This window comes from Ursus maritimus, unplaced genomic scaffold (assembly GCF_017311325.1).
Source record: "Ursus maritimus isolate PB19 unplaced genomic scaffold, ASM1731132v1 scaffold_12, whole genome shotgun sequence".
NCBI classification, from domain to species: Eukaryota; Metazoa; Chordata; class Mammalia; order Carnivora; family Ursidae; genus Ursus; species Ursus maritimus.
In genome coordinates, this window is record NW_024423564.1 from 23,275,008 (window position 1) to 23,299,377 (window position 24,370).

The 24,370-nt window shown below is 36.7% G+C and overlaps 1 protein-coding gene and 1 long non-coding RNA gene across 5 annotated transcripts in view; one reads left to right on the forward strand and one right to left on the reverse strand.

Annotated features, from left to right (window-relative positions):
- LOC103669345 overlaps positions 1 to 8,887 on the reverse strand; it is an 80,390-nt gene extending 71,503 nt beyond the window's left edge. Inside the window, exons 1-2 of one of the 3 annotated variants that reach the window (XR_005834101.1) lie at positions 8,727 to 8,887; positions 1,812 to 1,915 (exon numbers count right to left, since the gene is read on the reverse strand). This is a non-coding gene — a long non-coding RNA (uncharacterized LOC103669345). Of the gene's footprint in view, positions 1 to 1,811; positions 1,916 to 8,686 lie in introns of all 3 variants that reach the window. The other 2 variants (XR_005834103.1, XR_005834102.1) reach the window with 2 other exon arrangements.
- Positions 8,888 to 8,985: 98 nt separating this feature from the next.
- Positions 8,986 to 24,370, forward strand: part of DPYD (dihydropyrimidine dehydrogenase) — a 788,358-nt gene continuing 772,973 nt past the window's right edge. Inside the window, exon 1 of one of the 2 annotated variants that reach the window (XM_040626998.1) lies at positions 8,986 to 9,142. In XM_040626998.1, the coding sequence (XP_040482932.1) occupies positions 9,104 to 9,142 (39 nt within the window). In that variant the 5' untranslated portion in view covers positions 8,986 to 9,103. The remainder of the gene's footprint in view (positions 9,143 to 24,370) is intronic. The other variant, XM_040626997.1, reaches the window with a different exon arrangement.

The window sequence follows — 24,370 nt, forward strand, 5'->3', positions numbered from 1 at the left end:
CCTAAAACAATAGTGGATGCCAAGATCCTAACCGCTCAATACAATCTCTCAGAAAGAAACATTTGGTGGCCTTTAAATAGAAAGTATGATGCCAAAAGAATGCTTTCGGTTCCATATTTTTTAATCTACAAATTACAAATAGTTGTGTTGAAAAATGTTTATTGACTGAAAGATGTATTATTTCTTTAGGGGACCAAAGTCAATCCTGAAATATGTTAATGTTGTTATATCCCAATGGTGATGCTGAGGGTGACAGAAAATATCATAAAGCCCTTAAGAAACAAACTTTGGTGTGTGTGACACAGATGGTTGGAATAAATTATGGGGCTCAATAAAAAGCAGTTCAATTTAGTTTTAAAATCCATTTGGACATTTATCAAAGATCACATTGTGAAATTTATTTGTGCTACTTGCAAGAGTCATGCTAATCAGCATCCCCCACTCTTCCACCCTAACCCACCTTCCAAAAAAAGGAAAAGAAGAAAAATACTAATGGAAGTTCTTGCAACTGAAGCCTAAAACAAGATCCTTGAAATTTATGAGTTCAGTGATGACAATAAATTGAGTAATAAATTGAAAAAGTATACTGGGTGGTAATATATCTATATATACACACAGACACACACATCACAGGCAATGGCACAGATATGTAATATATTAGTTCTTCTAAAAGAATGTTAAATGGTTATTCTGCCTAAGATACAAACTACCAAAAATTCATCCCCTTGCATTCTGCAAATAGGACGCAAATATTTTTCTAAAAAAGACGTGATAGGGTACCTGGGTGGCTCAGTTGCTTAAAGCGTCTGCCTTCAGCTCAGGTCATGATCCTGGGGTCCTGGGATCCAGCCCCGCATTGGGTTCCCTGCTCAGTGGGGAATCTGCTTCTCTCTCTCCCTTTGCCCCTCCCTCTCCTTCTGCCCCTCCCCCAGCTCATGCTTGCTCACTCTCTCTCTCTCAAAATAAATAAATAAAATCTTTAAAATAAAAAGACATGATAACATTTTCAATCGATGGAGAAGATAATGTTCAGAATACTTGAAAAAAATAAAATTAATGAAACTCTTTGTATGTGTTTAAGATATGAAATAAGGAAATGTAAAATATTTTCAAATTTATTGAAAATATTCTAAGTACTTTACATGGATGATTATACTTTTCATATATTGCCAAGTGAGCTGCCAAGACAAGAATGAGAACAGAAAATATGCTTCAGAGTAAGCCTCTAGTTTAGAGTTTCTCTGATTGGCATACATGATAAATTTCAATTTTTAAACATCAAAAGATGCACTGGAGCAAGTGCTACTGGGAAAGTACACAAACAGGCTGATTTTTAGCTCACTTGTTCGTTCGATCAACATATATTAGAGCACACTTACTTATTTAGGGTTCAAAGATTAATAAGACATAGTCCTTACCCTTGAATAATTCTTTCTGGTGGGGAGACAGACACATAAATGTGTAATATTCAACATTAAATGCTAATATAGAAGCATGAAAAAATGGTAAGGGACTATAACATACTAGCTGTTTCATGCATTCATCCAAAATATTTGTTGAGCATATACGATGTGCTAGACACTGGTCCAGACTGGGGATGCGGCAGGGTATAAAACAACCTAATAAAATTTACATTAAAAAAAATACATTTTGGTAAGAAAATGTAGAAAATGAACAAACACATAATTACAAGAAATACAATGTTGGTTTATATTAAGTGCCATAAAGAAAAATAAAGCAGGAAGGTAGGGATAGTGAATGTGAGAAATGCAAGCGGCAGTTTTAAACTTGGTGGTCACAGAAGAACTTACCAAAAAGGTGAACTTTATCTAACTGCTTGAACCTGATGAGGAGCTAGCCATCAAAATATCTGTAGAATATCATTGCAGGCAGAGGGAACAAGAAGTGGAAAAGCCTGTATGAATGGAGTTGAAGCAAACAGAAATAGCAAGAATTAGGAGGAGAGAAATCAAGCAGCTATATTATTGATGCCTGTAGGCCACTATGTGGAATTTTTTCTACTGAGTGCAATGTGAAGTCATGATGGGTTTGGAGCAAAAGACTGACAGGCTTATTGTTTTATAGATGAAATAAATCAATACATTCAAACGACTATTTTGTGATAGGACATTCTTCTAACACTCAGATTATTTTGTCTAGTGAGATAAAGCTTAAGTAGTTCTCACTATTTGCCAGCTTCTATACCTTAAAAAATTTTACCTAGGACTATGATGATAGTAATAATTCTATTTGCCAGTTTCTATAATGCTTAAAAACTTTTCAACCAGGAAGGTGATGATAGTAATAATTATTTGCATTTAATGGACTGTAGAACATTATAGATAATTTTGGTATTTTTTCATATAAAATACTTCATATATAAACTACGGAGAGCCTAACATGGGCCAAGCACCAGAGTACAAACAATAAGGACCTTATATGCATATATACACGTTTAAATTTATAAAAGGTAAATGTGTTTCTGTATTTGCTCATAATGCAATGGAGTTCTAAAAGTAACTTTTACTTTTCCCTGTAATTAACTAAAACATTTTTGTGACTTGTCCATGTATATTTAGACCCTATAATCTCATATGCTCTTGGATATACTGTCAGTATCTTCCCCCAATGTTAATATGCCACCACCTTCCTTCTAAACACTGAGCAAAATTGAATTTTAATCGATTCAATACAGTTATTAATCAGTCACCTTTTGTAGGAGATTTATGTTGTTACTTTTTTATTTTTGCATAAAGAACTTCGGAATGAGCCATATTTTTGGTAAATTTTGCATATACCATAATCATTCTCTCTTAAGATAACAATTCAGAAATAAAGTTGGGTCAAAGAAAATGCACACGTTTAAAGTTTGGCTATATATTGCTAAATTGCTCTACCTATATACTGTAACAAGTTTTTGCTCATTATAGAATCTTACATATCCATTAATTTTCTTACACCTTGGTCACTCCTTAAAATGTTTTTGCCAGTCTCATAAGTAAAAAAAAATCATATCTCATTTAATTGGCATTTTTATGACTACTAGTTTGGGTGATACAATTTCATTTTTTGTTTGTTTGTTTGCTTTTAATCAACCACTTGCATTCTGAAAGGGAATCCATTCTAGGCATGGAGGATAAAAGGGTGAGGCACACACAAAACCACCAAAAGCCTTACAGTCTAGGGAAGGTAGTGATCACAAAAACAAACTACCGAACAAGAACAGCATGTCATTCATTATTCAGATGATTAAAAATGGATCACTATAGTTTTATGTTGGAAAACAGAAATAGAGACACTGATCGAGACAGAAATCCTTCTGGGGTGCAGGTTTTTTTCCCCAGACTGATTAAAAACACAGGGCTCTGCTCCGTAAGTGTAACAAAATACTAAATAACAATGGCATTAATATATGGTAGAAAATTCACTTTTTTGGTTTCCAATGACAATGATTATTATCACCCTCGCTGGCATGTGGAAGAAATAATTGAGCCCATTCCCAAAAATCACTTGCCTTGGTTGATTTTAAAACATTCACCCAAGTGAATATATGAATATGTATTACACATACATTACAATCAAAGTGATACTTCAAAAATACATATTTGATCACGTCATCCCTCTACTTAAAAAAAATATTCCATGGTTTCCCACTTCTTACAGGATAAAATTCAAAATCCTGAAATAAGGCTAAAATACTGCATGGCAACTTTCTGGGTCACTCTCCCCCTAGCTGCCTTAGCTCTAGCTATCAGAGACTCCTTTCCCTTCTATCAGGACACCTCTGGCCTTGGAGCCTTTGCACTGGTTACTTTCTTGCCTGGAATGCTTTTAATCTCTTCCTTTTTGTCTTCTTAACTTTATCTCTCAGATTTTAGCAGCAAGGGCAATTCCTTAAGAAGTCCCTCACTGATTTCCCAGGTCCCTCTGCTATAACAGTCCACTATTTTAGCTTGATATTGTTATTCACGGTAAATATTATGTTATTGTGTGATTACTTGACAAATCTTCACCTCCCTAAATCATCTGCAAGTTGCATGAGCATAGAGTTCACTTTTATTTTGCTCACCATGGTATCTGTAGTGCTTTTTTGTTGTTATAACTAGTGCATTTGGGCACACAGTTGTTTGTGATATGAATAAATGGATGAACAAATACAGAAATATTTCAGCGCATTGAAACAAATAAGACTTCTATTATGGGAATCACTTTTTTTTAAGTTCAGACGTGGATAATTAAGTACATTTTACCCGCGATATATTCTATCAGTTAAGTAACATGCAGCGGTGAAAACGCAGCTTGAATGCCCTAAGTAGTGGACGCTGAGATAGAAATGTGCATGTAGGAAGTTTACTGGGAAGGCTGTCTTGATGAGGACTTCTGCGGGTGGGAGATGAAGCAGGATGGACAGAAAGAGAAGCTGAACTTTATTGTAACCTCAACAAAAGTTTCAGATGATCCCTCAAGGGACCTCTAAAGTTGAGATGGCCCCTCAAAGATGTCCTGAATAGAGGCAAGTGGCAGGCCTTTTTAGCCCCACATCAGTCGTCACTGGATGCCCGCTACCCTGGGCGGAGACATGATCCTTAGGCGAATGTCTCTTTAGCCAGGGGCATTTTCCAGAGAGGGACGTAGCAGAGCGTTGTCAACCACCAGCACTCCCAGCAATTGTGGGAATTAGTATCTCAGTCCTGAGTGAATTGTGAGAAAGGATGGGGCTCTGTGAGGCACATCAAGGGCATCTACTACAGATGACCAGAAGCAACGATTGCGAATAATTTACACCTATCTCAATCCCAAATACAAATGCACTTGAAATTGCAAAAGAATAAAATTCCAGCAAGAAAACAAATTGACAGCTTTAAATGACAGTTACTAGAATTATGGTAACTTTTGATGCTGAGAGAAAAAACAAGCCCAAAGAAAAGGCTTTGAGGTAATGAGGTAACATTCATTCTAGGGGATATTTTTCCCCCCACTTTTAGGCAGATAACTCTATCAACCTCCTATTCACATTGCATTTTACCCAAAATCAGTCACAGTGAATCATGGACCAATGATGTTTTTCTAGATTATGAGAGGGCATATCTTTAAATTTTAAATTTTTAACTAACATTACATGGCATTTTACAAAATACTATCATATACATTTTGACATTTAACTCTCATGATAACCCCATTCGGTTAAACCACTTACTCAAAATTACTACAAAACAGTGTGTGTTTTGAGCTAGTGGCTTAAGGTTCATGATAACAAGGGCAATGTCTGTATTATATGCTGAGGTATCACTAATGCCTATCACAGTGCCTGAAACAGCAATAAATAATTGTTGAATAAGCTTCTGAGAGGGATTTGTAGTTTCTGTGTTACCTGTGCTTTTTTATGGCATTATGATATATATGCATATATGTAGCATCCATGTGTATGTGTGTATGCTTATAAAGGATACATGGTATATGTAGTTGAATAAATTATACCAAGTTTATTCCATATAATAGGAACTAGTATGTACATTATGGTCTCTTTGAGTAGGAATACTAGAGATTTTTGGACCCAGCTGATTTTTAATCATTATCCTCCTAGTCAGTTTGGACAGGAGTTAATCTGGCCTTAAAAAATCAGATGGGTAAAATAAAGTCTCACTTTTTGGGGGAAAAACACCTTCCAAGGAGTGTCTGGAAAAAAAAAAAACACACACACAACTGCTTAATGCTAGACTACAGGGGAAAAAATAAAGCATATGGAAATCTGCATTTTTATTGTGTTTCTAAATTTGTGATACTGTATAACTTTTCAGAAATGAAAGATGACTCATAAGCTTTCCTTCTGATTATGGTAATAATAATCATAATAATAATATTCACTCATGTAATGTAAACTATTAGGCTGAAATGCATTTTGGTGAATTTGTACACTATAAGATGAGCTGTATCTCCAAAGTCTACAAAAAAATTAATGTGGAACACCTGATATTTGACTGTGCTTCCAGATGGAGGGACAGCTTGACAAATGCCATCATAATTTACAACTTTTAAAAAGTGTGGTGTGAATGCATTTGCAGTAAGCTTGAAACAGCTTGGATTATTTACAGGTACAACTGTGTTTAATATGGAATTTCAATGGATTTAAAATATTAGATTTAATCACTGATCACAGAACATAGGTGTGGCATGTGAGCAACGTGATTGGATGCTTTAATTACATATCTTAGAACAGGGTACATCTGTTTGGTGAGGTCGGAGGGGATTGTAAAATAGCATTTGAATTTTATATTTGACTCTTGAGTGTCACTGAAGAAGCTCTTACCCTTAGAAAGGCAGCATATTTTGAACTTATGCTATGGTGGTTTAGGAGAATCACAAAAAGTGAATATGGAAATACAGTGTCTAACTCTTAAGGATACCTTGGACACTTGTACCCATAAAAAACTAAAATATGGATTGCTATCCAATAAGATTTGTAGTAGAGTGCAGTCTAAAAGAGCATATAAGGCTCTATATCTGGTGGTTAGGAATTTGAGTATTGAAGCTCTCTAGTTAAATTGGAGAAGGAGCCATATATGTTATATTAAATACATCATGCATATATTTATGTTATATAGGTATATATGCATATCCCTTTTCTCTTCTCCATATATGTGTGTATATTATACACGTATATATATATGACAAACATTATCATATACCATTATAGTAGTATTTTATAGTATTTTATATATATATATATAAAATACTATAAAATATGTATATATATATACATATATATATATACCTCCAGCAGGATATAGATGACTTTGGAGGTGGGTAAGGTACGGTTGTAGGAAGATGCAGGAACATTTGACTTACGAATATTACTTCATGAAAAGGAAAGTAGTTTGACACATTTTAACTAAAAATTCATTGATAGATATTGTGACTTACTTCTCAGGAAAAAGTGGGACATTAAGAAAAATACATGGGAAGGTGAAACTAAAGCTTCTGAAATGAACTGCTTAATGCATAAACCAACATCAGGATCTACTGTGTTCATTCAATCACCAAGTGTTCTTGGTCTCTTATGCTTCACTTCTGTGCTGGGAGCTGACTATCCAGTAGACAACCAAACCAGACCTGAGCCCTCCCTTCCTGGAACTTACATTCTAAATGGAAGAGAGTTATTAAACAAGTCACACTTAAAAAAATTTGCAAATAAAATTCGATAGGGCTATGACAAAAAAAAAAAAAATTGGTGTTAAAAAAGAGAACAACAGAGACAGGGTGATCTAATCTTGTCGATTAGGATGGGTCAGGGAAGCCTTCTCTGAGACCTAAAGGATGAGTAGAATGGGAAGAGTCCTCCAAGTGGAGGATATATGCAATGGGAGGAGAAATGCCTGGAAGAAAGGAAGGTTACTTTGTGGTGGAACATAAGGATGAACGTCATGGCAAGTATGGCCATAGGTGAGGCTGGAGAAGTGTAGGGGAGTTTATTATGAGGTCACTAAGGAGTTTGTATTTTATTCTGACAGCAATGCAAACCACTGAAAGATTTATATAGTCTGTGTGTGTGTGTGTGTGTGTGTGTGTGTGTGTGGTGAGTCAATACTTTTTAAAACTCTGGAGAGGGGTAAGAGTAGAAGATGGAATACTAGTAGCTTGGACCTTGGTGGATGTATTGAAGATGGAGAAATGAACAAATATTCCAAGATCTCTTTAGGAGGCTGAATCCTGAGAGCTACAGAATGGATAAAATGTATCCATTCTTTAGTAAATTCCAGGTTCTGGAAGGTAATCTAATGGTTTGTTTAAAGTCTTCCCAAACCATTCAAGGTGCTGAGCACCCACACCCCAGTCATTCTGTCCCATTTCTCTTTTATCTTCCAAGCAGGCATGACTGTTTCTTACTATTTTGCTTACCTGCTTACTCGGAGTATAATCTCCATGAGAGTGATGTATTTCCTGAAGACAAATTATATCCAGAGTACCTAACACAGTGTTGGGTACATCGAAAATGTTCAATAAATATTTGTTGAATGAAATGATGAATGAACTAATTAAAGAATAAAGATATGGAGGAAATATCTGAATCCAAGGTGCTCGAAATTTAGCCAAGAGGATTAAGAAGTGTGATAAAAGCCTCACTAGAAGTAAGCAGGTAGTGTTATGGGAGAAGAGGGGACGATGTATCTATCTAACCAGGAGAACGGAGGGAAGTCTGGAGACATATATTCAAAGATGAATGTTTTTTGGATTGAGACCGTCCCTAAACGAGAATCACTCCCCTCTCCACAAGCTCTATAAGAAAACATGAAGCACTCTTCAAAAGAGCTTCACATCTTAGAATAATATATATTTTAAAATAGCCCTTAGAATGGATTGTCCTGCAAAAATATAACCTTGATTTTGTACCACCTACATCGCTTACTACTTACCACTTCTGGCTGTAGAAATTTTGCTCGCCTCCCTTCCTCAGCCCCACTATAACCCTGCCCCCTCTCTTACCCCCGGGTTTTGACTACTCTTATTAGACCCGCGCGCCCTTGCCTTCTCCCGCCTATTTGTTGGATGAATGAAGGAACGTTTACTACCTCATCCCTGAGGAGTTCCAGAAGATGCAGCTGCCCATAAGCCAATGTTTCTGCACCTCGCGGGGTTCGTGCGGTAGGAAAGAGAGCAATTTGTTACTTAGAGCGCCAACTGCTTTTACCTTTAATTCTGTGGGTCTCTCCCATCTGGCCCCCGCTTACCAAGTTCAGGCTTTAACAGTTTATAGAGCAAAGGTCAGTCCCAGGAGCAAGCGCTCTCTCCTTCCCGTCCATCCGCCTGTAGAAGGAAAACAATCCACCAGCTTGGGGGATGGGCCGGGCTCCTTTCCCTGTCGCTCTGCGGGGCAGGGCAGTGCGCGGGGAGCCGCGGGGCCGAGCCCGCAGCCCCGCCCCGGGGCCGAGCCCGCAGCCCCGCCCCGGGGGTGGGGCCACCCAGCGCCCGCCCCGCCCCCTCGCCGCCGACCCTTCGCTCCCTATTTACTCTGTCGCTACGGCTGGCCGTCACTTAGCTCTCTGACTGGAGCCCGAGAACGCTAGGGGGGTCTATCGCTAGAAGACTTTGGGCTGTGAGCACTGCCATGGCCCCTGTGCTTAGCAAGGACGCGGCGGACATCGAGGTACCTACTGCGCGCCGGGTCTCCTGGGGCGGGAGGGGGGCCCTGCTGGTGTGTGCGGGGGAGGCCGCCGGGGTCGTTCGGGAAAGAGTGGGAGAAGCGGGAAACTTTGCCTCCACGGGAGGTCTGCGGGGGAGGTGGCGGAGCAGGGAGCCAGAGCCCGGCGTGGGCAGCGGGGGAGAGAAGTGGAGGGGTCCCGCGACTGGAGGGGGTACCGTTTGGGTTGGGACCTGGCTGTTTACTTTGGAGGGGATTAAGGAAGCCTGTCTTGTCCTGCCCTGAATGGCGTGACTAAGAGACAAGAGTTCCAGTGAGGTGGAGTCTGAAGGATTGGCACTCCCATTTCCCACCCAGTCTACCCCGACACCTACCTTTTCTACCCCCTGTATGCGTTTCGGGGCACCTACCTGCTGCCCCCACCTCCAGTAGATGAATCCTGAATAATTGCAAAGGTGGAGCGTAGAAATAAAGGAGATCTGTGTGTCAGCTATTATAGCAGTCCCCGTTAGCCACGGTGTTGCTTATGAAATTATTTAACATAGGGAGGAATGGAACAAAGTATTGAGAACATGAAAAATGCAGTGCTGCCAGAAAAACATAAACGAGCTGTATTTTTCTCTCCTCTCAACAGTTTTTGATTCCCTCTTGCACTGTTTCTGTAAAAATGTCATCGTTCTTCCTGTGAATAAGGTGCTACCTGAAATGACACGACCGACCATTTCCTTTAAATTCTCCCTAAGATCTTTATGTATGAAATGAGAAGGATTTAATTATAAACAGTGATTTTAGACATACCCAATTCAGCATTTGTGAGCTAAGATAAATTGCTTCTTAGTTTTTTGTTGTGTTTTAAGGCTTTTGAGTCTTCCCCTCTCTGATAAAATGTATGTGTATACATGTGCATTTTCTCTTTTTTAATAAATGACACCATTTTTCTTTCCTCAGTCCTTTTCAGTGACTTAAGTAAAAGTTTAAAACCACCTGTTTGCAGAATAGCTGCTTTTGCCACATTTTTCCTGCCATTGATTGAAGTAACTTTGTGTTCTCTTTGGGAGATGGTAGTGGTGTTTTCTCCCCACTCCATACATTGGTTTGGGAAAAATCCATTTTAGTAACAAGAGTCAAATTATATTGTAGTAACCTGTCTGGTTAATTTACTTGTGGTTTCTCTTGTGGATAGTTAACTATTTCGAAAATACTGATCGATAAGATATATTTAACCCAATATTTATTCATGTGTGCACAGGGTAAAAGATACTTGATTTATGTCATTGTTCCTTTTGGTCCTTTTTTTACTTGACTTAACCAAATCCTCTCTCTCTCTCTTTTTAACTAAGCTAAATAGCAAACTTGATAGCATTCAGGCAGTACCGATTTTAGAGAATAGAGTGTCAGAGGGCGGGTAGTTTGTGGCTTTTGGCTTTTAGAATTGTGTGTTATTTGCTTAACTGATTTCTTTCTCTGTTTTTCTCCTGCAATTGTCTTTGAAATCAGTTCTTAACCATGTTAACACTAAGGAAAAGATGCCAGTGAAACCTTAAACGAGTGGCTTAATTTTGTATGTTTGAACCAAGACCATTTGAGAAATCCACACCCTTACACTGACCTCAATCTAATCTTAATCTATAGGGTTAATCTGTATGATATTATTTATAATCTAGAATGATGGTATTTAAAGTTTTTCAGCTTTTATGTAGTTCATATATGCAACACATTTTATTCAGTAATATCTTTCATTATACATTGTACCTTCCTTTTCTCTCAAAGTAATACCCATGATTCATGAGCTACAGTACCAGGACAGAGCGTGAAATTAATCATTAAAATATAATGCAGTGAGGAAAAATACATTAAGCCTAAAGGAACACATTCAAGCATAGATGTCTCAGTTGATCCTATTGATTCACCAAAGTTCATTTTTGTTTGAAGAATCAGAATGAATTATGAAAGCTCAGTTTTCTATTAAATTTGAATGCATACATTAGATTTGCTTTCCTTGAATGAATTCATTAAGACCATTGTCTAGAGGTTGATGTGACTGTGACCATTGCTTTAGTTTCAAGTACATGGAGTAATCTTTAAAAAAAAAAAATCAGTATGAAACAAAGTACATATTCACTTGATAAATGTGAAAAGAACAGAAGGTGAGGTTGACAAGCTTCTATAATAGTGATTTAATTTTCCCCATAAGCTACCTACAAAACCTCAGGTTTCAGTGAAGCAGCCAAGAAATATCTTTGTTTCTGAGGGGAAAAGTTACTGAGGTATACAAAGTTGCTTTGTGTGTTCACTCCATAATTTCTAGCCTCAATTAAATATCACATCAGGGTTTGAAGGATTGGGAGCATGAAGAACAATCAGCATGTCACCAGACCCCTAAACTGGAATATTCCAGGCTGGAAGATAGGCGTAACAATGATGCATTAGTAAGTAATATATTAGACAATAGAACCTCTCTCACATTCTCAAAAATTGTGATTGTAGTAATTGTAGAAGCTGCATGAGAAGTGAAGGTTTTGGGGGTGTTTGGGTGGCTCAGTCAGTTAAGCATCTGCCTTCGGGTCAGGTCATGATCCCGGGGTCCTGGGATCTGGCCCTGCATCCAGGCTCCTTTGGGGCTACCTGCTTAGCGGGGAATCCGCTTCTCCCACTCCGTCTGACCTTCCCCCTTGTCCTGCTCTCTGAATGCATGTGCATGTTGTCTCTCTCTCAAATGAATAAAAAAAAAAAAAATCTTTAAAAAAAAAGTGAAGGTTTTGTTTTTGTGTTTGTTTTGTTTTTTTGTCTGTTCAGTTTTTTCTCTGACACATTAATGCGGTTCAGACAGTGGGATCTGGAGCTAACTCTCTGGGGCTGAGGTCTAATTTAAAACTCTTTTTAGCTGTGTGATTCTAGGCAAGTTACCTAGCTTCTCTGAGTCATATTTGCATTATCTGTTAAATAAAGAAAACCATAATAGAAAATATAATAAACAAATGTCACAAGTTGACATCTTGTTAGGAAAAAGGACAAATGTTAAAAAAATAAGAATACGAACAAATAGGAAAATCACTGCTGATGAAATAATTAGCATTCTAAAGTTCATTAATAGTAGCTATATACTTTTAAAAGTCATTTTACTTTATGAAATTAGTTTTTGGATAAAGTTGAATTTTGTCTAGGATGACTTTTGAATACAAATTCTCCTGGGAAGTTTTCAGAGAAGGTTAATACACAATATTGATCACTTTCCCTGACTTCAGCAGTACCTTCACAGTACTTCATTTAGAGATAAATGAATAACCAGTATAGTTGATAACCAGTATAATGTCAATATCTGCACATTTAAAAGCAAGTAAGAATGATTTTGGAAGAGTGCACTGTGTTCAACGTCTTGTTCCCCTCCACTGACATAGATAATTGAGAGTGTACTATAAAAGTATAGTTAGAGGAAAATGTATAAAGCTGCAGGGAGCTTTTAACTTTTTGAATAATAGTAATTTTGGTAAATATTTACAGCCAAACTAATGCAACCTAATGCTTTCACAATCACAAGTCAAGGACCATTCCTTGAATTATCAGTTAATGGGTATTAAAAGGTATAAACTCATTTCACATTTACTGTGAATCAAAAAGGGATTTCAGCTCATTGTCTACAGAATCACAGTGCATTTCAAGTCAAATAGAAATAGTTTCTGAATTACTTATACTCTGGCTTCCATTTGGAAAATAATTGAGAATTTTCTGTTTATTAATTAAGAAAATAAGGTAATAAAATGATGGGTCTGGAAAATGGGAAAATAAAGGAAACAACTTTTAGAAGTTCATTTTAAGGAGGATTTTGAAAAAAGGGAATGCATGGGTGATGAATTAATTGGTAGAGATGGAAGAAGGTATTTCAGAGTACCCTTTATCATAATTGTTTTTGTCCCAGGGAAGTGGAGAGGGTCATGGATCCAAAGGAGAGAATAAAAGTTCAACTTTGCAGAAGTTATGGTTATTTATTTAAATTTTTTATGTTTTTTTTTTTAATTCAGTGTATAAGTGGCAGTTCTTTCTTTTATTGATTGGGCACCACTGATCTATAGAAATGCTATCTTGACTTGCTAAGGCTTTTGAATTAAAAAAAAGTCAACTTTAAACTTGTTTTATGGTTTGATTTGTTAAAAATATGCTTGTCTTCTGTTCTGTGGACCATACTTAAAGTATTACTCCTTTTTAAGGAATTTAGCTGGGCAGTAAAAATGTGTCTGGTTGTGTGAGTAGGGAAGTTACTTCATTCCAAATGATAGCTCCTTGTAGTTTTAAGGTACATTTACCTATGTAAGCTAGGTCATATGTGTATTTCAGTACATTAAAAAAAAAAATCTACCTCCTGCACACAGATTCAGTGACCAATTCTAGTAGTTTAATTAAAAACTGTGAGATTAATGACTGATGAATCTACCACTAGGGAAATTTTTACATTGGATCTGCTTAATCTTAATCATAGCAGATATTTTGTCTGATTGCTTAATTGTAAAAAAGTGCTGCAATTCAGTAGCCTTCTTTCTAATGTTCTTGGAGAAAAATTCAGTTTTAGAAAGCTGAACATTTGCAGTAAGGAATTGATAAGAATGTGAAAAACTTCTAGGGCCAAAATACTGAGATAATTGGATAATCTTTAAGCAATCTCTTCCCTTAACTATTTGAATACAACATTTTAACAAACAGGGAACAACTCAAGAGCTGAAAAATAGACTTTCCAGTAAGGTAAACCTGTCTGGTCACTGTGGGAGAATTTTTAATAAGCATAAACTTAAGTTATAAAATTAAAAACACTAAAATTAAAGACAATGAGACTGAAAAAAATCAAGTTATAAAATAAAATAATATGACAAAATATGATATTTGATATAGTCCAGACTTAAATGTGACGAAAGAGAATATTGAAAAATAGGATTGGCCGATTTATTTTTCTGCTTCTTAACTCTATGGCTATAATGACAAATATGCGGTGAAAACCTTCAGTCCTTAAACTGTAAGAAAAAATTCTATGTCATTTATACCCTGCCTTAAATTAAAAATATTTAATAAGACATTTTAAGATTATACATTTATCTTTAGTCAGAATTTTGATTTTCAAATGTGACATGTTTACCTTCTGGATTTCATTTGCTCTTAATCCTCTATGTCAGAACAGAAGGTATTTTTTGGCCTCAAACATCAATAGTGTGGATGTTCACTGATATCCTGGAGCCAATTATACTACTGAGATAACTCTTAATAGGATTATATATTTCCTGTGGTTTATAATTATTACTTCTTCCATTGCTTGTAATTAAAATGTTATGCTGGTAGAGGTAAAGTCAGTGTATAACCTTTCTTTTACAATGTTCACCACACATATCTGTTTATTGATATTAAGAAGTCAGTAATTTTGTATACAGTTATTTCTTTTGTATTTCATGAAATCAAGCTTCGGTTCATGGTTAAAGAAAGCATCATAATCAAAAAGGCCTGGGTTCTAATTCTGGCTTCTTATTTTTTTATTTTTGTGATTGTGGTCAGGTTCTTTCCTGGGCTATCATTTCTTCCTCTGTCAATTGGATTTAAGTTTAATTATTTCATGCAATCGCTATAATGATCAATTGGTGCCACATACATCTAATGCCTCAGACTGCGTATGTCACATAAAATATGTTTTTTAAGTGGTAGTGCTTCTTTTAAATATCACTACTGCATATATCATGTGTATTATGTAAATGTCATTTGGCTGGAATTTTGTTCAACTCCAGAAATTAACTACTGGTATCAAAGTCTGTTAAAATATGTGAGGGAGGGGGGGAGTTAGGAAGTTAAAAGAATTATGATGAAAGTTCATTACAGATTCAGAAATGTTACAGAAATGTTTATAAGAAAGTTCCTGAATTTTATTTGTCAATATTACCAGTGATAAGGGAGACTTTCTGAAATTCAGATTAAATTAAAAAGACCCACTTCATTTTCTTTTATTTCTATTTTAAAAATATCTTTAATGCCCTCTGTATAGCCAACCTTCTAGTATAAACTGAAGAAAATTCAAAGGAAGTATGTGGCATAGGTTTTGTCTGTATTATCCACATCTAATACACTAGGTAATAAGATTCAAATCCAGGGCTGATCCCATCTTACCCTTACTATTTTACTGCAATATACATATGGATTAATTTTTTAGTGTTTTTCTGGGTGTTTTTGAGACTATATCAGGACCAGTGCATTGGTGAAAATTATTTCTTGGCATTCTCAACTATATTTAGAAGGGTTTAGTATTATCCTTTTCTGAAAAGAAATTTCTACACAATTATTAACCAAAAAAAAAAAAAAAAAAAAAAAAAGCCCAACTCTCCTTGTACTAACTGGATTAAGTTTATAATTTCTTTAAGCAAGCATATTAGCTTGAAAGACTTTTTTTTTCTCCCTAGACTTCTAAGCATCCCTACACATACTGTATGTTCATGAAAACTTTTTCACCTCCTAGGAAGTAAACAGTTGGAGATCAACCTGTTTTTCACCAGGAAATGTAAAGTGTGCTTTTTCTAAAAGATGACTCAAATATTACCTTTTTTAATACTAGGTTATGGTAATTATGCTTCTTTGGGAATTTCAACTCGGTTGTGTAATAGCATTCTTACTATCCTCTACCTCTATCATAATAATTAAAGAGACAATCTGTGTCCCTACCTCCCAGGTGCTTGGAAATTGATATTATGAGTGCTTATGAATGTCCCCTTGAGGCATTGCTGACTGGGCCACTTTGAAGAAAAATCTCTTCATCAATAATGAAGCCCTGAGGGCCACTTCTCAGGGGACCCACACAAAATTACATGTCAACTCCAGACCTGATTTATACAGATGGCGCTCATGGATGGAGCCCTGACTGCACCTCCCCTTCTCCCATAGTTTATTACCCACCACTCTCTGCTGATCCTCCCCACTCCCCCCACCCCTTATACTTCTCTCTCCAAACTTTATCCCTTAATTTTCAACTTGTTTTACCCACTCACAATTGATTCATCTAACTATATCTTTTATTTAATATTTGTGAAATCCTTTGATACTATAAAGTGACTATGACAGCATGTTAAAATTTAAAATGTTAGTATGTCTAATGTAAAAGCCATGTGAAAATCTTCAGCAAAACAATAGAACAGAATGTGTATTCACTGTATGTTAATTAATGCAAGTATTCCAGGATAGGGGACAGACCTGGAAATATGTTTGCTCTACATGTTGGGTCCCTTGTTCTCTGACCTTGTGGAAATCATTCAACCACTGTGAAGAGTTTGCTGACTTCTCAGTGAGTTTCCTATTGATCAGTCTTTTAAGGATGGTTTGTAATAAAATACGGCAATGGTGAAATTGTTTGAAATGTGACCTGCTGAGTGATCCTGTTAAGGAACTGCAGACATGGTGTTGTCATAGCTACTCTATTTTACATGCTAGGTAGGATTAAGTATACCATTTGTACCCATTATATGGAATTGGTATACTTACCTGATTTTTAAACTTCCTGCTTGCCTTCCTTTTTCTTTTTCAATCAAATGAATGATTTTATAAATCTCTCCTGAACACACAGAAAAAGTCCAATCCTTCTATATATGGATGGAGTTCTGTGAGGTGATCTGGAAATGATAAATTCATATTTTGTATCTCTTGGATGATATTGTCTTTAACTGGAAATTATGATCAGAGATTCTAAAAAGGAGTTGGGAGTCTCTTAGTGTTTCTCCAGTGTATTTGTTGTTTGATAATTGTCAGTGGAAGCCAGAGCATTGAATCCTTGGGTTTCTAGCCCATAGGGAATTCAGGTTACCTTTCTCTGATTCCTTATACCACAATGACCTCAAAGCTTTGGGGACTTTCTTTCAGATATTCTTACATAATAAATATTGGGGAGTACTGGAGTAGAATGCTTGAAATCCTCATACTTCAAGGAAAGATAATTCAGTTCTTCTCACAGATGCCTAGGGTTAAATAAACCATGACAGCTTTCATAGCAAGATGCTTTGGGGGAGGGTGGCAGGGGTTAACTTTTATAAATTTATTTTCATTCTTCTGATTTAATTTTTAAAATTATTTTTCATGATCATTACGGGGAAAAAAATGCCAAAAAAAAAAAAAAAGGTGAAAAGTAGACCTCAAACATATATAATCACACCACCCAAAACAGCTCTGCTAAGTGATTTAGTACTTTTCTTTCCTATACATAAGGAGTTTTTTCCTAAACAGTTTTAATCATATCGAGGTTTATATTTGCTTTCTTCTCCAATCAGAACTATTTCCCCCAATTCATACTAACTTTTTAAATAGTTTTGAATAGTACCATGAGATTCCATGGAGTGGAGATACAAATATTCATTGAAGCCTGTCCCTTATGATCAGATATTTACTTTGTTTTAGTTATTTGTAATAATGCTTCAACATTTTTTTCTTAAGACCTTTTGCTTAAAATGCACTGGAAAGGATTGGCTTCATTGATATATAGTGCATTTCAGTTTGCCTTTTCCATCTATCTACATGATTCAAATGAATTAAATGTCTTTAAAAAAAAAAGTGTTTTTAAAAGGAAAAAAGGTCCATTATTGGGTGCACAGACAGAAAGGACAAAATGCATTTGGAACCAATTACTCATTTTCCCCATCCCCCCACCACATTCAAGGTTACAGAACACACAGGCATCTAAATATAGTTTCCTTTGATGTGGATGTGACTTCATTTGGATTCAGTGCTTATTTGATGCTTCATTCTAGATCATGGCTTGATTGCTTGAATTTTCCTTATTTTTCTGCCAGGGAGAACAGGAAGAGTAAAGTTGGGTTTCAGGTTGTTATTTTAAATGAATAAATATCAGGTTTTTATCTTGAATGACTAAATGTAACAACTGCTGATGTTCCAATGTGTGACCAAAATGGAAACTTTAATATTGTACCTGCCACCCTGTGCCCCTCCCTCTACTCAAACCCCTCTATCAGACCAGATTGTCAAAGCATTCTTTTACCCTAGGCCTTTATATTAGAAGTATAATCTGGGGTGTGTGCGTGTGTTCACATGTATACATACACAAAAGCGCGTGTGTGTGTGTGCAGTTTCTTTTTATTTTTATTTTCCTTATGGTACGCAAGAAGAGGAAGAAAGTGGTGATTGGCTTAATTTGTATTTGTTTGAATATTGGTTAATTTGAACACTTTTTCCACATTTTAAAATAGTTCTGCTTTTCTTTTATACGAATTACTTCAACAGGATTTTAGTGTAAGAGTAAAATAAAAGAGAAAAATAGAAATAAATACAAATAAGAAAAGTAGAACTATCTCTCAACAAAGTGACTTTAGTGGGAGCACACTTCAACATAATAAAAGCTATGTATGAAAAACCCTCAGCTAACATCACAGTCAGTGGTGAAGAGCTGAAAGCTTTTCCTTTAAAATGAGAAACATGTCAAAGATGGTCCCCTCTTACACTTTTATTTAACATAGTACTGGAAGTCCTACCTGCAGCAATCAGACCAAAAAAAGAAAAGGCACCAAATTGGTAGGTAAGAAGTAAAACAGTTATTATATGCAGATCACATAATACTAAATGTAGAAAGCCCTAAAAACTACACCAGAAAACTCTTAGAATAAATTCATTCAAAAGGTGTAGGATACAAAATTAATACACAGAAATCTGTTATGTTTTAATACAAATAATGAAGTAGCAGAAGGAAAAATTGAGAACAATCCCATAAAAAAGAATAAAATGCCTAGAATTGAATTTAACCAAGGAGATGAATAATCTGCAATCTGAAAGCTATGAGACGTTGATGAAAGAAATTGAAGATGGCAAAAGTAAATAGAAAGATAGACCATGCTCATGGTTTGGAAGAATTAATATTGTTAAAATGTCTATATTACCCAAGGCAATCTTTAGATTCAGTATAATCTGTATTAAGATACCAATAATATTTTTCACAGAACTAGAACAAATAATCTTAAAATTTGTATGGAACCACAAAAGATCCTGAAGCAATCTGGAGAAAAAAGAAAAAGCGGGAGGCATCACAATTCTAGATTTCAAGCTACACTACAAAACTATAGTAATCAAAACAGTATGGTACTGGCATAAAACTAGACCTAGATCAAAGAAACAGAATAAAGAGCCCAGAAATAAATCCACATTTACATGGTCAATTAATCTATGACAAAAAGGGACAAGAATACAAAATGGGGAAAAGATAGTCTCTTCAATAAATGGTGATGGGAAAACTGGACTCAACATGTAAAAGAGTGCAGCTGGAGCACTTTCTATCACCATATAGAAAAAAAAACCCCTCAAAATGGATTAAAGACCTAAATGTAGGACTTGAAACCACAAAATTCTTTTTTTTTTTTTTTGGTAAACATTTTATTTATTAGAGAGAGTGCACGAGAGAGAGCAATTGAGAGAGAGAGAGATCATGAGTGGGGGGTAAGGGCAGAAGGAGAGGGAGAAGCAACCTCCCTGCTGAGCAGGGAACCTGACACGGGCTCAGTCCCAGAACACTGGGATCATGACGTGAGCTGAAGGCAGACGCTTAAACAACTGAGCCACCCAGGCACCCCCTGAAACCACAAAATTCTTAAAAGAAAACATAGGCAATAATCTCTTGGGCATTGGCCTTAGCAATATTTTTCTGGATCTGTCTCTTCAGGAAAGGGAAGCAAAAGTGAAAATACTCAATTAGGAACTACATTAAACTAAAAAAAGCTTTTGCAGAGCAAAGGAAACCATCAACAAAATGAGAAGGCAACCTACTGAATTGAAGAAGATATTCGCAAATGATGTATTCCATAAGAGGTTAATATCCAAAATATATAAAGAACTCATACAACTGAACACCAAAAATACAAACAATCAATTTAAAAATGGGCAGGAGTGCCTGGGTAGCTCAGTCGGTTGAGCATCCAACTCTTGATTTCAGCTTAGGTCATGATCTTGGGTTCCTGGGATTGAGCCCCAGGTCAAGCTCTGTGCTCAGCAAGGAGTCTGTTTGAGGATTCTCTCCCTCTGCTCCTCCCCTGCTGACATGTATGTGTGTGCACTCTCTCTCTCTCTCTAAAGTAAATAAATCTTTAATAAAAATAAAAATGGGCAAAGAACCTGAATATTCATTTCCCCACAGAAGACATACAAATGGCCAACAGATACTTAAGATGCTCAATATTACTAATCATCAGGGAAATGCAAGTCAAAACCACAATGAGCTATCAGAATAACTAGAATAACTCACATCAGTCAGAATAACTAGCAAAGATAAAAAATAAGTGTAGGTGAGAATATGGAGAAAAAGGAAACCATGTGCACTGTTGGTGGGAATGTAAATTAGTTCAGCCTCAAAAAATTAAAAATAAAAATCCTGTGTGATGCAATGACTCCACTTCTGAGAATTTATCCAAAGAAAATGAAAACACTAACATGAAAAGATATATGCACCCCTATGTTCATTGCAGCATTAATTACAATAGTCAAGATATGGAAGCAATCCAAGTGTCTATCAACAGATGAATGGATCAAGGAGAAGTGGTATATATACACACAATGGAATACTACTTAACCATAAAAAACAATTAAATCTGCCATTTGCAGAACATGGATAGACTTAGAGGGCATTATGCTAAATAAAATAAGTAAGACTGAAAAAGACAAACACCATGTGATTTCACTTATATGTGGGTTCAAGAAAACAAGACAAATGAACAAACAAAAACCAGAAATAGACCCATAAATACAGAGAGCAGGGGTATAGTGGATAGGCAAAATAGGTGAAGGGGATTAAGAGGTACAAACCTTCACTTATAAAGTCAATTAGTCATGAGGAGGAAAAAAGTACAGTATAGGGAATATCGTCAATAATACCGTAATAACTTCGTATGGTGACAAATGGTAAATACACTTATGGTGAGCATTTCATAATGTGCATAAGTGTCGAATTGCTATGTTGTACATCTGAAACTTATATGATATTGTAAGTTGATTATATTTCAGTAATAAAGTACACATACAAAAGAAAAGTAGAAACATCACAGATTTTAAGAAAATTAGATGCTAATTAATTATAAAATCACAACAAAATCAATACTCTTTGGAGACATATAATCCATTAAAACTAACTTCAGGTAAATTCAGAAATAGCAATGGACTAGTAGGCTTGGTCTATTATAGTATTTATTATAATGTAATATGCAATGGGTCATTATTGTTTATTTTAATTAAAATGAAAGTGTAGCACACCTTAGTGGTTAAGAATGTAGGTGGAGCCGCCAGAGAACAAAAGCCTGGAAATACGGGCTCACAGCGTGCCCATCCCCATCCCCCCTCGCAGGGGACACAGAGACTCTACCCAAACAGGGTTGCCTGAGTATCGGCGTGGCAGGCCCCTCCCCCAGAACACAGAAGGCAGGCTGAAAAATCAAGACCCGGGCGCCTGGGTGGCGCAGTCATTGAGCGCCTGTCTTCGGCTTAGGGCGTGATCCCGGCGTTCCGGAAAGGAGTCCCTCATCGGGCTCCTCCGCTGGGAGCCTGCTTCTTCCTCTCCCACTCCCCTGCTTCTGTTCCCGTTCTTGCTGACTGTCTCTCTCTCTCAGATAAATAAATAAATAAAATCTTTAAAGAAGAAGCCCACATCCCTAAGATCCCTATAAAACAAGGGGCACGGCCTGGGACCCAGTCAATAATTTGGGCTCTGGACAACCCCGCAACCTCTCCTCATCAGAATGACAAGAAGGAGAAGCCCCCCCCAGCAAAGAAAAGACAGTGAGTCTGTGGCCTCTGCCACAGAAATAATGGATATGGATGTAACCAAATTATCAGAAATGGAATTCAGAGTAACGATGGTCAAAATGATGAGTAGAATTGAAAAAAGTATTAATGAAAAGGTTACTGAGAATATAGAATCCCTAAGGACAGAAATGAGAGCGAATCTGACAGAAATTAAAAATTCTATGAGCCAAATGCAGGCAAAACTAGAGGGTCTGACGGCCAGGGTCACCGAAACAGAGGAACGTATTAGTGAATTGGAGGATGGGTTAATAGAGGAAAAAACGAAAATAGAAGCTGGTCTTAAAAAAATCCACGCCCATGAATGTAGGTTATGGGAGATTACTGACTCAATGAAAGGATCCAATGTCAGAATCATTGGCATCCCCGAGGGGGTGGAGAAAAACAGAGGTCTAAAAGAGACATTTGAACAAATTGTAGCTGAAAACTTCCCTAATCTAGTAAGGGAAACAAACATTTGTGTCCAAGAGGCAGAGAGGACCCCTCCCAAGCTCAACCACGACAAACCTACGCCACGTCACGTCATAGTGCAATTCACAAATATTAGATCCAAGGATACAGTATTGAAAGCGGCCAGGGCAAAGAAATTTCTCACGTACCAAGGCAAAGGCATCAGAATTACGTCAGACCTGTCTACACAGACCTGGAATGAGAGAAAGGGTTGGGGGAGCATTTTTAAAGCTCTTTCAGAGAAAAACATGCAGCCAAGGATCCTTTATCCAGCAAGGCTGTCATTCAGAATTGATGGAGAAATAAAGACATTTCAGAATCACCAGTCACTAACCAATTTTGTAACCACGAAACCAGCCCTACAGGAGATATTACGGGGGGTTCTATAAAAGTAAAAAGGCCCCAAGAGTGATACAGAACAGAAAGTCACAATCTATAGAAACAAAGACTTTACAGGCAACATGGCATCATTAAAATTTGGTAGTTTATAGGTTTCCAGGAAGGATTCCATCTCTTCAGATTGCTTAGTTTATTGGCTATAGCTGTTGATAAAATTTCTAATAATCCTTCCAATTTCAATGGTGTTCGTCGTGACCTCTCCTTTTTCATTCATAATTTTAATAATTTGGGTCCTTTCTCTTTTCTTTTGGATAAGTCTTGCCAGTGGTCTGTCAATTTTATTGATTCTCTCAAAGAACCAGCTTCTAGTTCTGTTGATCTGCTCTACTGTACTTCTGGTTTCTGAATCATTGATTTCTGCTCTAATTTTGGTCAACTGCTTCCTCGTGAGTGGATTAGGCCTGTCCCTCTGTTGCTGTTCCAGCTTCTTGAGGTGAGAATATAAAAACTGCATTTTAGATTTTTCTATTCTTTTGAGTGTGGCTTGGATGGCTATGTATCTCCCCCTTAGGACTGCCTTTGCAATATCCCATAGGTTTTGGACTGCTGTATTTTCATTCTCATTGGTGTCCATAAATTGTTTAAGTTGATTTTTGATTTCCTGGTTTATCGAGTCATTCCTGAGCAGGATGGTTCTTAGTCTCCAAGTGTTTGAGTTTCTTCCAAATTTTTCCTTGTGGTTGAGTTCCACTTTCAGAGCGTTGTGGCCTGAGAATATGCAGGGGATAATTTCAATCTTTTGGTATCGGTTGAGACCTGTTTTGTGTCCCAGAACATAGTCTATTCTTGAGAATGTTCCATGGGCATTAGAATAGAAGGAGTATTCTTTGGTTCTGGGGTGTAGTGTTCTATATATATCTATGAGGTCCAACTTGTTGAGTATGGCATTCAAAGCCTTTGATTCTTTGCTTAGTTTTTGCCAGGGTGTTCTATTTCTGATAGTGGAGTGTTGAGGTCCCCTACTATTAATGTATTTTTATGTATATGTCTCTTTATTCTGGTTAAGAGTTGGCTTGTGTATCTTGCTGCTCCCCTGTTGGGGGCATATATATTTATAATTGTCATATCCACTTGTTGAATACTTCCTTTAAGAATAATATAGTGCCCTTCTGCATCTCTAACTATAGTCTCTAGTTTAAAATCCAATCTATCTGATATGAGAATTGCTACCCCAGCTTTCTTTTCAGGTCCATTTGAATGAAAGATGGTACTCCATCCCCTTACTCTCAGTCTGAATGCATCTTTGGGTTCGAAATGAGTCTCTTGTAGACAGCAAATGGATGGGTCATTTCTTTTTATCCAATCTGCAACCCTGTGGAGTTTTATGGGAGCATTTAAACCATTTACATTGGCACTAAGAACTGAGAGATAGAATTTTAATGATGCCATGTTGCCAGTAAAGTCTTTGTTTATATCGGTTGTGACTTTCTTTTCTGTATCACTCTTGGGGCCTTTTTACTTTTATAGAACCCCCCTTAATATCTCCTGTAGGGCTGGTTTTGTGGTTACAAAATTGGTTAATGACTGGCGATTCTGAAATGTCTTTATTTCTCCATCAATTCTGAATGACAGCCTTGCTGGATAAAGGAT